This window comes from Tachyglossus aculeatus, chromosome 5 (assembly GCF_015852505.1).
Source record: "Tachyglossus aculeatus isolate mTacAcu1 chromosome 5, mTacAcu1.pri, whole genome shotgun sequence".
In the NCBI taxonomy this organism is placed as follows: domain Eukaryota; kingdom Metazoa; phylum Chordata; class Mammalia; order Monotremata; family Tachyglossidae; genus Tachyglossus; species Tachyglossus aculeatus.
Window position 1 is genome coordinate 46574724 of NC_052070.1, and position 13944 is coordinate 46588667.

The 13944-nt window shown below is 53.1% G+C and overlaps 1 protein-coding gene across 6 annotated transcripts in view; it reads right to left on the minus strand.

Annotated features, from left to right (window-relative positions):
* Positions 1-4034: 4034 nt before the first annotated feature.
* The window catches only part of RERE (arginine-glutamic acid dipeptide repeats), a 562577-nt gene continuing 552667 nt past the window's right edge, over positions 4035-13944 (minus strand). For 4 of the 6 annotated variants that reach the window (XM_038746111.1, XM_038746110.1, XM_038746109.1 and 1 more), the window contains 5 exons: positions 13436-13658; positions 11624-12344; positions 8583-8729; positions 7508-7688; positions 4035-7049 (listed from right to left, as the gene is read on the minus strand). In XM_038746111.1, the coding sequence (XP_038602039.1) occupies positions 7016-7049; positions 7508-7688; positions 8583-8729; positions 11624-12344; positions 13436-13658 (1306 nt within the window). In that variant the 3' untranslated portion in view covers positions 4035-7015. Of the gene's footprint in view, positions 7050-7507; positions 7689-8582; positions 8730-11623; positions 12348-13435; positions 13659-13944 lie in introns of all 6 variants that reach the window. The other 2 variants (XM_038746108.1, XM_038746107.1) reach the window with 1 other exon arrangement.

Below are 13944 nucleotides of genomic sequence, written 5' to 3' on the forward strand. Positions count from 1 at the left end.
ATGCAGGACCTTAACTACTGTACTTCCACAGATCTATATCCTTTAAGTACTTGATATTCACCCCACCAGATTTATACCCTTTAAGCACTTGATATTCACCCCACCCTAAGCCCAACACCACCATATATACATATCTGAAATTTATATAAGTGCCTGCCTCCCCCTCTTAAGCTTCTTGTGAGCAAGGAACGTTCTAGACTGTGAGCCCACTGTTGGGTAGGGACTGTATATGTTGCCAACTTGTACTTCCCAAGCTCTTAGTACAGTGCTCTGCACACAGTAAGCGCTCAATAAATACGATTGATTGATTCTTACCAATTCTGTTGTATTGTACTTTCCCAAATACAACGCTCCGCACACAATAAGCACTCGATAAGTAGCACTGATTGATTGTGGGAGAGGGGTCTTATACAACTGCCTTTCCGAATACTGGAGAGCTCCCCTTCCCAGGACTTTCTAAGCTTCTGACCCTATTGCCAGGTGTGAGGCTGGTGAGCATGACACTTGAAAAATGTATTCTTGTTGTGAAAAATACACACGCCCCCACCCCCAAGGACTTGCAGGAGCTGTCAGCCTGATCCGTAACACCCAGAGACAGTGGTGAGGGACCAGGACCGGAGCTATGCCACCGTGCCGGGGGCAGATTTGAGGGACCCAAGCCCACTTGGTGGAAGGGAAGGGCAGAGCAAGGATCCCCACATCAATTTTCCCAACAAAACAAAGACTTTCACCCTGGACAGTTAACTAGCCTTCCCACAATTAACAAAGCTACCTCACCCTCTTCTAGTCACTCTCATCTTTTCCTCCTTCCCAGTACTAACCAGGCACCTCTACGACCCTTAATCAATCAACAGTATTTATTGAGTGCTTACCGTGTGTAGAAAACTACTAAGCGCTTTGGAGAAAACAACCCACGAAAATGGGTACATGCGATCAGCAAGTTTGAGGAAGTGGGGTACTTAACTGCATGGCTCAGTGGAACGAGCACGGGCTTGCGAGTCAGAGGTCATGGGCTCGAATCCTGGCTCTGCCACTTGCCAGCTGTGTGACCTTGGGTAAGCCACTTAACTTCTCTGTGCCTCAGTTACCTCAGCTGTAAAACGGGGATTGACTGTGAGCCCCACATGGGACAACCTGATCACCTTGTATCCCCCCCAGCACTTAGAACAGTGCTTCGCACATAGTATGCACTTAACATACTGAGCTTCATTATTATTATTATTATTATAACTGTTGGGGCAGCCCATGGGTTGAAGATGTAGAGATAGCAAGTCCAACCTCTTTGGTTGGTGGTTTGAGGGGTGGTCACCTTGGGGCCCCAGATTCCCCTTATTATTAAACTGGTTTAATTCTATGGCAATCACACTCAAAAGCCACCCCCATCTATGTGAAATATGTAACCGGTTCTCCTTAATAATAATGCTGGTTTTTGTTAAGCGTTTACTATGTGCCACTGTTCTAAATGCTGGGGTAGATATAAGGTAATTAGGTTGTCCCACATGGGGATCACAGTCTTAATTCCCATTTTACAGATGAGGTAACTGAGGCACCGAAAAGTTAAGTGACTTGCCCAAAGTCACACAGCTGACAAGTGGCGGAGGCAGGATTAGAACCCAAGACCTCTGACTCCCAAGCCCATGCTCTTCCCCCTAAGCCACGCTCCTTGAGGCAGGCAAACTGAAGGAGAGCTTGTACAGTGAGATACCTCCAGAAAGAAGTGGGTTCAAGTCTGGGGAGGAGAAACCAGAGGATCCAACCATGTCCAGGACAGTGTAAACCGGCACAAGCCGGTTCCCTCTTGGGGTTCTTGGGCTTGAACCCCAGCTGACATCTCCCTCAAGCCCACCAGACTCTGAAGGGACCCCACAGCTCTGGGCAACGCAGCCGATGTGGGAACCCGATTGCAACTCCTCCCAAAGCTCTATTTGCCCCGCACTGATGCTGCTGCTCACTTACATCCACCTTCTCCGCCTCACCACCTCTGGCTTCGGGGGCCTCATTCACTCAATCGTATTTATTAAGTGTTTACTGTGTGCAGAGCACTGGACTAAGTGCTTGGGAAGTACAAGTTGGCAACATATAGAGACGGTCCCTACCCAAAAACGGGCTCACAATCTAAGAGGGGGAGACAGACAACAAAACAAAACATGTGGACAGGTGTCAAGTCGTCAGAACAAATAGAATTAAAGCTAAATGTACATCATTAACAAAATAAATAGAATAGTACTCCTCTCTTCCCTATTAGGCGAACAATCAATCAATCAATCGTATTTATTGAGCGCTTACTGTGTGCAGAGCACTGTACTAAGCACTTGGGAAGTACAAGTTGGCAACACATAGAGACAGTCCCTACCCAACAGTGGGCTCACAGTATAGAAGGCGGAGACAGAGAACAAAACCAAACATACTAACAAAATAAAATAGAATAATAGAGTAAAATAGAGTAATAAATATGTACATAGAAAGAGTAAAATAGAGTAAAATAGAGTAATAAATATGTACAAACATATATACATATATACAGGTGCTGTGGGGAAGGGAAGGAGGTAAGATGAGGGGGATAGAGAAGCAGCATGGCTCAGTGGAAAGAGCCCAGGCTTTGGAGTCAGAGGTCATGGGTTCAAACCCCGGCTCCGCCACTTGTCTGCTGTGTGACCTTGGGCAAGTCGCTTAACTTCTCTGTGCCTCAGTTCCCTCATCAGGAGGAGAACAACCCCTTGGCATGCTGAGTTAAACTGGCTCTGTGCCCCCCAAGCCCACGAGGACCTGCCCCTCCTTGCCCCCAGGACTGTTGTGAGAACAAATTACGATAGCTGATGAGAACGCACTTTGGCAAAATTAATGTTCTCTAAAATTTGAGGTATTATTATTATTTCCCTTGCTAAAGTGGAACAAATGCTGAACCATTTAAGAAGGGAACAGGATGTACCAGCAAAAAGAGCCCCTAAGGTAAAAGAAATATTTCTCTAGGAAAGTGCCAAGACAGCTTCGTAATTTCAAAGGCAGCAAAGTCGTGACAACTGGACGGGGAAATGGCGGTACTTGCTGCTGCCCTCTTGTAGCCTGTCTCTGTCCTGCGTAGGTCCTGTAAGCAGGAGGTGGAGGCCGCAACCAACTTTTTCACCTCTCCATTGGTCCTCTTGATATCAATCTGGATTCCCCTTCTGGAGCAGACACAGCACAGACCACAGAAAGGAGTCAGCGGGCTGCCGAGGGCAAGGAAACACAACTGGATTTTTCTCCCCCAAATGAGGAGAGAGTTCTGGTTGTGGGCAGGGAATGTACCTGCTGGTTCTGTTGTATTCTTCCAAGTGCTTAGTACAGGGCTTTGCACATAGTACAGTGTTCTGCACATACGTAAGTGCTCAACAAATATCATTGATCAACTGATTTTCCAGGATGTAAACAGGTGAAGAGATGGGAGGGAGAAGGGTGTAAGTGGACCAGTGGCCATCCACAAACCCCGAGTCCATGGGCTGGGGGCATCTCATGGAAGGGACACACAGGATCTGTGGAGGCACGTGGCCTCACAGGCAAAGCACAGGCCTCGAAGTTGGAAAACCTGGGTTCTAAATCCTGTCTCTGCCAGTTACCTGCTCTGGGACCTCGGTCAAGTCACTTAACTTCTCCGTGGCTCGGTTTCCTCATCTGTAAAATGGGGATTCAATGTCTGTTCTCCCTCCTATTTAGACTGTGAGCCCCAAGTGGGACAGGGACTGTGTCCTACCTGATTATCCTGTATTCACCCCAAAGCTCAGAAAGGTGCATGTTACAGAGTAAGCACTTAATAACATAATAATAATGATAACAATAATAATAATATCAACAGACCAACAACTGATTGTCCTCACCCAGTGCCTGTGACTTCAAGCTGGACTCCCCTCCTAGGCCGCCGCCGGTTGGGATCGCCTTTCTTAGGGCCGACCGACGCTCCCCACAAGGTTTTAAAGTTTCAGCCACCGCCCCTCGGACCATTCCGTTCCCCTCCCCTCCCAGGAATGAGACACACATCCCGCCGGCCAGTGCCGGGTGGCTGTAGTGTAGCTTGGTTTTATTTATGTCCACAAATATTTCAAAAAAATTACAAAATACTCAAATGGAGAGAACACAGAAGTCACGATTTCTGGGTTTCTACTCTGTTTACACTGTGTTATCTCATGGCAAACTACTCATATATACATTAAGCTTCAAGATATATATAAATGTAGCAAACCAGAATGTACACTCTGCTTATGCTGCAGTGAAAACAAGAAGCTCGACCTGACGACATTGAACAAGATACGTTCAAAACACAAAAAAGCAAAACAAAAACTTCAAACGAAAGGAGGGGGTGGTGGGGGTGGGAAGGCCAAAGGAAACAGTGTCTGTGTTGCCTCTAACAGGGTACCACACATAGGAGGGTTCTGGGGCCGACGCAATCAAACTGTAGCTAATCAGTTGGCAGGTGCAGGGCTCGGGGAGAAGCAAGGAACTTCGGTCTCAAGTTGGGAGAAAGATCCAGGGAGAGGAAAATAAATAAATAAGGTGGACAATGCTGAACTGAAGGACGAAACTTCTCAGCTCAAGACATTTTTCAAGTCCAGCTACTGAAACACTCTACCTCAGAAACTTGAGGGGGGTGGGGGGGAGGGAGGGAGCGAAGACAGTAGAAGAATGAATGGCCCAAAGGATTCCTTTGCTCCAGAGGAAATGCTGGAGTGGGTTGGGGTGGGAGAGAAATAGGGAGTAGCAGCAAGGTGGGTGAGAGGAGTGTTCCTTGGTTCCCCTAATTCTGGAGGTGACAAGCCACTTTTGCGACTCAGGAGAAATGGCCAAACAGCCCAACAATGGAGTCGTGTCAACCCTGCCCCCAAAAGCTCCTGAATTTCCAATCCGAATGCTGATGGATGCTGCTCATCTGGAGTGACCTTCCCCAAGGAGCTGAAGTTAAAGCAGAAACGGAATAAGGAGGGGAAAAAGAAAAAGCAGTTTGAACAGAATAAGCTCCAGCTCCTCCCTACCAACACTGAGGCTGTGTCCAGGAGGACGGGAGGAATTGGGATGGCCCGATTCAAGTTCATGACCTCAAGATGGAACCAGGACCAAGCAGCTATTGCTTCTGCTGGTCACCACGGGGCTTGGGTCAAGGGGTTGACAACTGCTTCTTCCCTACTCTGTGGCTGGTCACTGGCCAGGTACTCCACAGCCTGAATGGACAACTACAGCTTTATCTGCCATGGCCCAATACAGTCCTATGACACGACCCCCACAAAGAACAGTCCACAGCCCTTAAGAGTTTGAGTGAGAGAACGTGAAAGTGGACAGTGAGGGTGAGACAGTGAGAGTGAGACCGAGCGACAGAGACGGTGAGTGAGAGAGAATGAATGAACCTGATCAGCAAGTGCAGGCACCTCCTGGATTTAATTCCCCTACCATCTGCTTTAGTAAACAGTGCCCAGGTGAGAAAAATCAAAGGGCAACAGGCAGAGGGGCTCCTCTTGGGTCCAGGAGCAAGAAACAGAGCCCATGGAGGTCTGGCTGCCGCAGCCTGTGGACTGCTTCTGTGGTTTCTGCTGAGGGACCGTACCTTAATGTGGGACAAAGTCTGCTCCATCAACAAGACCCCAGTTTGACCTGCACCATCTCCAAGATCCAGTTGCTCTAGGTTGGAGCTGAAATGCTTCTATTGGCTTTCAAACTTCACCACAGCCAAAGTGCCACCTCCCCGCCCCCCACAAACCCCCAACTCTGGAGCTGCCCAAATATGCTGAAACAGTGAGTATGTGTGGAGTGGTGGGGGAGGAGGAGACACAAAGGAAAGGTGGAATTCCAATCTAAACCCATCAAAATGAGTCCATTTCATTGTATAACTGAAAAAGCCCTAAAAGGCAACTTGCAGCTGAAGATATCTATCTTGAGCAAACAGTCAGCCTCCTTCTAAGCTTGGGTTTTGGATCAGATTTCTTGTTTTGTCAGGTGGAGAAATTTGAAGGCTGACGCAAATTTGGACAATGAGGAAGGCCGTCAGCCTCTGGACATTTATGGGGTCGTGGAAATTCAGCCCCTGAATTACTGGGGGTGCCAAGGGCCTGCTCTGTTGGCCAGGAGAGGGGAGAGGGGAAAGGGGAGAGGAGTGGGATAGAGAGAGGAGAGGAAAAGGGAGGGGAGGGGAAGGGAGAGAGAAGGGAAGGGGAGAAAAAAAAACAAAAAGCAAAACAAAAAGAAAGTTCATCTAAGTTATCCCTGCAATCCCCTGAATGCTAACTGCTGCTACCAAACCAAATTCCAAGCTTTCGTCCATTTATTAGTGAACACCCATCTAGTCCCTTTAATTAAAGGGATAATTATATTTTTTTATTAAAAAATCAACTCTGTATTCTGTCAATAGCAGGTAGGAATTCACGATTAGTGACGTGGCTGGAAAAAATATATCAGAATAGTTTGTGGAGAAAACAACAAAACACCTGTTTGTCTTAAAATTATTTACAGACTTAAAAAGCCATGCTGCTGAACTGAGCTCTCTTTAAAATTATGAAGATTTCCCTACAATGTATTAAAATAAAAGTCGATTTTTTTTATCACAGCTCTTGGATTCCAAATTCATGTTCTGCCTAGGCTCCCGCTGGGACCTGTGGAGCTGAGTGTCTCCGCACAGGCTCTAGGACTGTTAACAGTGTTTGGGGGAGGTGGGTGTTCAGACTCTAGCCCCCCACCCACCAAATCGAAAGGAAGTTGGAGAAAGGAAGCAACACTCAGCTCCCTCAATGCCTGGAGACAGCGTGGTTCTCGGATTGCTCCACAAATCCAAAGAGGCAGTCGTGCAGGGAGGCCCAAACCAGTCGTGAAGAACCCTCTCTACAAACGAACACTATTATGTGGATAAGTGTCTAGTGGTGGTGTTTTTTTTTTGTAATATATAAAGAAATCTTTAGAAGATAATCTTTTTGCTTTTGCAGCTCCTACTGTATGTTAAGAGTCCCATTTCTTCCCAAAGGACTGGGGATTCTGCAGCCAGCGCTAACAAATAAATAACTTATTACAACTGTTTGTCACCTTCTTTCTTCAGTCGACTGAAAGAGAAAGAGAAGTCGGGTTTCAGTTCGAGTGGGAAGACGGGCTATGTGGTGGTGGCCGGGGAGGGGAGCCAGAGGAGAGGACCGGGAGACTGCGGTGAGAAACCGGGGCCCGAAAAGGGAGTAAGAGGCTTGGACGGCCGAGGGAAGAGTCAGTGTCAGACCCAAGAGTGCCCGGCTCTATGCTCATGAAATGTCAGCCACCGGGCCAGGCAGATCTAAAGATGCCCAGTTCCCTTCTGGTGGCTGTTCACTGGGGCTACTGTGTGGGCTGCTCAAGGTGGTAAATAGGGTTGGGGTGATGTCAGGTGGCGGAGGAAGTGACGCAGTCCCAGTGGGCAGGGTTGTTCATCCTCCCCGACACTCCAACCCAGGCCCAGAGACGGAGGCGGCGGCCCAGGTGCCTAGACCAGGAGCCAAGGGGCACGGGGGCTGACGCTAGTTGGTCCTCTCACCTGTAATAATCTTCCTGACTTGGTAGGTGTCCTCCATGCATGTGAGGATGCCCATGCAACCACTGCTGCTCCATGGCCAGCCTCTGCAGCTCCGCCGACTGGGCGTGCATGGCCTGTAGCTGGTGGGCGGCTGACATCGGCGGCGGGATGGCCCCGGGCAGGTCTCGGGGGTAAGGGGTGCCTGCAAGGCACGAGTGTGCACACAAACAAAAACCATCAGAATGGGAACAGTCCCATCCCCTGGAAGGGTGAAATGGTCATGGGAGAACCCATTAACCCTTGCCTAACACTTGTGAGGAGTAGTCTGGTGTGCCCTTTCACCTCAAAAGAAACCCTGTCCCTTTCCAGGGTGGGGACATCTTCCGACGGCTGGGAACGTTAACATCTATTGCGTCTCAGCATCTGAGCCCCCTGAAAAAGCCCCATGGGCAGGTCACAGACCATGGGCTTGACAGCAGGTGGCTAACAGACTCTTTGGAGGCTCATACTGGCCAGCCAAGGCCTCCTATTGGAGACTCTCTCCAGTCAGTCAGTAGGTCAATCATATTTATTCAACACTTACAGTGTGCAAAGCACTATATTAAGCGGTTGGGAGAGTACAACGGTATAACAGACCTCCGCTACCACCCAACCCCAAGTCAGTCCACCATATTTACTGAGTGCTTACTGTGTGCAGGGCACTGTACTTGGAAGAATACAGCAGAACAATAAACAGACACATTCCCTGCATAAAACAAGCATATAGTCTACTGAGGCCAGCCCGGACCACTGCTGCTGCCCCTCACCCCGGCAGCATCTGTGTCTCCTCAGAGGTGCTCAGAGCCCTTACAGACCTCTTCCACGCCAATCTTTCCCACTATGAACCTGGGGGCCCGGAGCAGGCGTGAGCACCTTTCCCTTTACAGAGGAAGCAACTGGCTCCGGCAATCTCTCTGGTTCTCAGAGTACGTGAGAGGTAGAGCGAAGCCGAGAGCTCAGGCGCACCGTCTTGACCCGCCTGTTCCCCGGCGCTTAGTCCCTGCGGTCAGCGTGGTCCACCGTCAGCCCCCCATGCAAATACAGCGCAGCTTCTCACCAAAAACAGGGTGCCGGAGCATCTCGTGCTCATGGGGCGGCTGTCCCAGCAGAGGGTTGGGGAGGGTGCCAGGAGGGTAGGGGAACCGGGCCAGATGGGGGCCGGCTGCCAGGGGATCCACCAGCGGGTGCACCGGTCCTGCCGAACCTGGAAAGGGGAGGGAAACCAAGCGTAGCCCTGAGGGAGACTGGGGCAAGCTGGCCGCCAATGGCTCGAGGCCTCAGGTGGGGGCCCATCTCCTGCCCCAGCCTTAAGCCACCAAGCCTAGCGCACACCACCGGGGCCCCACCCCAACCTGTTTTAGCAAAGACACGAACCGGTTCACCTTATGGCCCGGAAGGAGTGGAAGCAACGGTACGAGTCAATGGACATAGGAGCCAGGATGCCTGTGCACGAGCTGCCCACGCCCTCGCTTTTGGCCCAGATGCACGAGGAGCCAACTGCTTGAAGGCAAAGGGCGGGGCAGGCCGACAGGGCCCAGACTCCAGCTTGGCACAGGCCTCCGGCTCGGCATCCCTCACTGCTAGCACAGAGCACCGCGGGCACGGACCCTAGATTTGGGACTGGATTTCCATTCCCGCCCCAAGCAGTGTGGCCTGGGGTACTGCGGTTTGGTTCCACCTCTCTGCCATCCCTGGCTGCGGGGACAGACCTGGGCGCCAGCTGCCACCTCCCCGCAGGGCACAATAGCCACAGCGCTGGCCCCCCTGGAAGCTTCTCTGCAAGGGACTCTGTGTCCCTCAGCACTGCCCTCAGCTTTCCTCCACTCTGGCCCAGTGAAGCCAAGGTCCCCCAAGAGCCAGGGGCCTACTGACCCCCAGGCCACTGCTATCCGTGCCCATGTTCACATTTCCTGGCTGGTGCCACCTGAATCCCCTCCCCACAGGGTAACTTTTTAAGGGCCTTTAGGATTCATCTAAACACTTCACTCCACCAAACTTGGAGAAGAAAACTGGGCTGAGCTTTCACCAGGATTCCTTGCAGAGCTGTGCTTTAACCAGAAAAAGCAGCCTGAGGCCTTTAGAGTTTGCCCGATTTTTGGCCTGCTCTTCATTGTAACGGGGTGGCAAGAGCTGGGGAGACGGGGATGGACCTGGCCCCCCACAGGGCTGCTAGGAGGCTCCTTGGTACTTAGCTGGGGGGCACGGAATTCACCCATGGGGCACCCGTGGCCTCTCCAAGCGCCACCTGAGAAAAGACCGCTCGCCGCTGTTCTAGCTTGGCAAGTGTTTCCCCTACGGCAGTTGCCCAGGACCAGCCGTTGTCTGGAAAAAGCTACACAGACACCAAAGACTAGGCTCTGCTGCCACCAGGAGCTCATGGATCAGCAAGGAGAGGGCAGCAGAGCTCAATTATTCCCTGCTCACTCAGCTACATCCTCAAGGCCCAGACCAGCTTTGGGGTCTGCTTTCAATCCCCCTATTTCTGCCACTAAATGCTCCCACCTGAAAGTCCATTGACTCTCACACGGGGACGGGCCTGAGACCATCATCTGGCCAACTCTCGGCCTGCCCGCTGCCTTGGGGGGTCACCTGCCGGGACTTCTCTTTGGGGGAACCAACTTTTTGGGCCCCTTTCTAGGCTGCAAAAGCTCCAGTGAGAGGGGACTGCTTGAATGAACACCCACCCACTGGCCACACCATCATCATTTGCAGAATTTGCCCCTGGCCTGGCAAAGGGCCTCAGTTTCTCCATCTGTAAAATGGAGACGAAACAGCTCTTAGAGACCAACTCAAGGCAAACTTGCTGGGGCCGGGACTGGGCCAGGGGCTGGGTGCCCTGACACTCGGCCCGGCTTTGCTCCCTTGAACAGCTGGGTCCTTCAGAGGGAAGCAGATGGCAGGGTACTGCCAACTGAACCTGCTGTGCCCTGGGGACCCTCACTGTTGGCTAGGGGGAGCGAAATGAGACTACCTTACTACATCTAGCCTGACGGAGAAACCTGAGCTGAGGTTTCTCCAGCCTTCTGTCACGAACTGTGCGTTAAGCGGAGGAAGCAGCTGCCGCCACCTCCTCCAGAACCCCACAGGGAGAGTTCCTCTCTACTTCTTGGTTAATAATAATAATTGTGTCATTTATTAAGCGCTTACTATGTGCCAAGCACTAGCCTAAGCGTTGGGGTAGATAAAAGATCAAGACCCTCATGAGAGGGCGGGAGAACAGATACTGAATTCCCACTTATACAGACGAGAGAACTGAGGCTCAGAGAAGTGAAGCAACTTGCCCAAGGTCACGCAGCAGGCAAGTGGCAGAGCCGGGATTAAAACCCAGGTCCTCTGACTCTCACGTCTGGGTTTTATCCACCATGCTGCTGCTTCCTAAGACCCAGAGCTGACACCTCCAGCCCCTCTTCTCTCGGTCTCTACTGCTTGGGCCCCAACTGTTCCACAGGGAGGGGTCCTGCTCCATGGCCGTGATCTGGCCCTGGGCCCGTCACAGTGTGCCAGCTTGGGCATCCAGTCAGTACACCAAGCACGTGTCTCCCGTGGTCCAGTGAGGCCACGAACTCCCTTCTTCCTCTCCCCCCCGCCCCGCCTTACCTCCTTCCCCTCCCCACAGCACCTGTATATATATATATATATATATATATATATATATATATACACATACACACACACACATATACATATATGTGCATATATATACATATATATATATATGTTTGTACATATTTATTACTCTACTTATTTTACTTGTACATATTTATTCTATTTATTTTATTTTGTTAATATGCTTTGTTGTCTGTCTCCCCCTTCTAGACTGTGAGCCTGCTGTTGGGTAGGGACCATCTCTGTATGTTGCCAACTTGTACTTCCCAAAGGCTTAGTACAGTGCTTTGCACACAGTAAGCGCTCAATAAATGCGACTGAATGACTGAAGCTCACTCCCTCACCCCTGAACGGGAGCTCCTCTCCCGCAGACAGGGCAGGCACCCGCGGCGATTGGGCTCTCCAGCTGAGCACCCGACAGGGCCTCCCAGAGCCGGGGTGGAGGGCCCCACCCCAGGGACCCCCTCGCGCCCCAGGGACCCCCGGGCTCACCTTGGTGCAAGGGGTCCTGCTGGTGGAGGTGGAGGTGAGAGTGTATGTGCGAGTGCTGGTGGTGGTGCGGCGTCACGTTGAACATCTGCAGCCGGGCCAGCGGGTCATTGGTCAGCGAGGCCATGCGCTCGGCGTGGATCCTCTCAGCCGCCAGTCTATCGGGGTAGCTCATTTCAGGCCGCAGCTGGGGGCCCGCCAGCGCCAGTCTCTCCCGCTCCAGGGGGTTCAGCCCCGGGTGGAAGGAAGCAAACGGGTGGGGTCCGGCCGTCGGGGGGATGGTGAGTGCGCCGTGTCGGGCAAAATGCTCCATGGGGTTCGTGGCAGGGTGCAGGGCATCCAGCTCGGGGGGCTTCACCTCGAAGCCCGGCTTCATCCTCTCCCGTAACTCCCGCTCCCGGAGTTCCCGCTCGCGAATCTCCCGCTCGCGGAGCTCCCGCTCCCGGATGGTGGGGTCCACGTTGTAGAGGCCGGGCATATGGTAGGCCAGCAAGGGGTCGGTTGGGTTCAGGGGAACGAAGAAGGGGTGGTTGCGGTTGGTGGGCGACATGACGTGGGGGCGGGCGTACTCGCTCAGAGTCCGGAGCGCGGGGGTGTCGGGCCCGATGTAGGGGGGGACGGCAGCAATGGTGGTCGGGGGCGGCTCAAAGGAGGGCCGCATGTGGGCCGGGCCACTGAGCTGAGTGTCGCCGAGGCGGCCTTCGTGAGAAGAACTGGACGCCTTCTGCTGCGGGAAAAGCCGGGGACAGTCAGCCAGAGGTGGGGTGACAGAGCATCCACCCGCTGCTATACGCCGACTGAGAGGCGGCTGATGTAGCCCAGATCGGGGCGGGGGGAGGAGAGGGGCAGAGAGTCTGCCCGACGAGATTGGGGGAGGGACTGCCACAACTGGCTTAACACCGTTGATGGGGGCACACTGCCCCGTCCAATGCCCAACACCCGAGTCTTCAGCCAGGGAGCGGGAGGCAGAAACTGGGACTAAAGCCCTTCCCTGGCTGAACCCGCCAACCTAACAGGGCAGATGGACCAATGCGGGTCACAGGAGAGGGCCGGGCCCTGCCCCTGTCAACACCACCTCCTCCCCAACTTGGGCTGGTTTTGAGGATGAGGAGGACAGATGGGAACCCGCTGTGTAGGGTGGAGCAGGAGGTCGAGGGCGGATGCACGACCGAGTCCAAACCCAGCCGGTAGCCCCAGATGGGCGGCTACTTACTCATGGGATCGGGGAAATCCACATGCCAGCCGGTGAGAGGCAGTGGGGAGAACCCCTACGTCATTCTCATTAAAGAGCAACTGACGCGCAACTGGCTGTCAGTGGCTCTCGTCCTGGGCAAATCTTTCCCATTAGGCAGCTGGACAATACTCCAGTCCCTGTCCCAGCCCCCTCTCCGGCCTGTGCCACTTTTCTCCATTTCCCACCCCCAAATCACCACAAATGCCGGAGGAGGGGATGACGGGGTCAGGACTGAAAACGGAAACAAGGGCCTCCAAGCTCCCGGGGCTGGCAGCTGCTCTGCGGTTCCCCAGGAAGCCCGCTCCACTGCTTCTCTCAGGCCCACAAATGCCAACACGCCAGCGGGAAAGACCAGAATGAAGGCATGACTAAGAGAAGCTGCTGATTTCACTCGCGATTGTTATCTCCAACCCAGAGGCATTACTACTGCCCTCATCGGCAGTAATATCCAGCAAAGAGATCATTTCAGACACTTCCTACAGAGGGGGGGATTATGCCTTTCAGAGCATCCAGCCCCCTGGGCGGGACTCTGCGCACCATGCTGCCCAGACCCTGACTGACCCTGTTGGGCGGGCACTCACCGCTGCTCGTTCAGCCTCTCTCTCCCGCTCTCGCTCCCGTTCCCGCTCCTTCTCTTTCTCCTTCTCTCGCTCCCGCTCTTCCCGCGCCTTCTGCTCAGCCTCCCGCTTGGCCTTCTCGCTGGCCTCCTCTCTCTTCTTGGCGAGCTTGGATCCCGCCAGGGGGATGAAGTACAGGTCGGTTCTTCCGCAGGAGTTGTAGCCCCGTTCCAGGTGCTTGTAGAACCTGCGGTTGACAGAAGACACCGTGACGCTGCGAAGCAGGAGCCTACCATGGTGGAAGGACGGGCCCGGGGGCAGAGCACTTGACGGGCTGGCCTGAGCTCCGGGGGACCCCGTTGTCGATGGTCGTCCCCAGTGCCCCCAACCAGTTCATTGGGGTGTGCTATGCTCCCGGGGGACAGCACGGCTGCTCTAGGGAGACCACACTGATGATTCCCCGACCACCACCAGGGAAAAGTGCCGGACGGCTACCCGGGGCTCCCCGTCTCCCAGAGGGCTGGTGCCGGGCC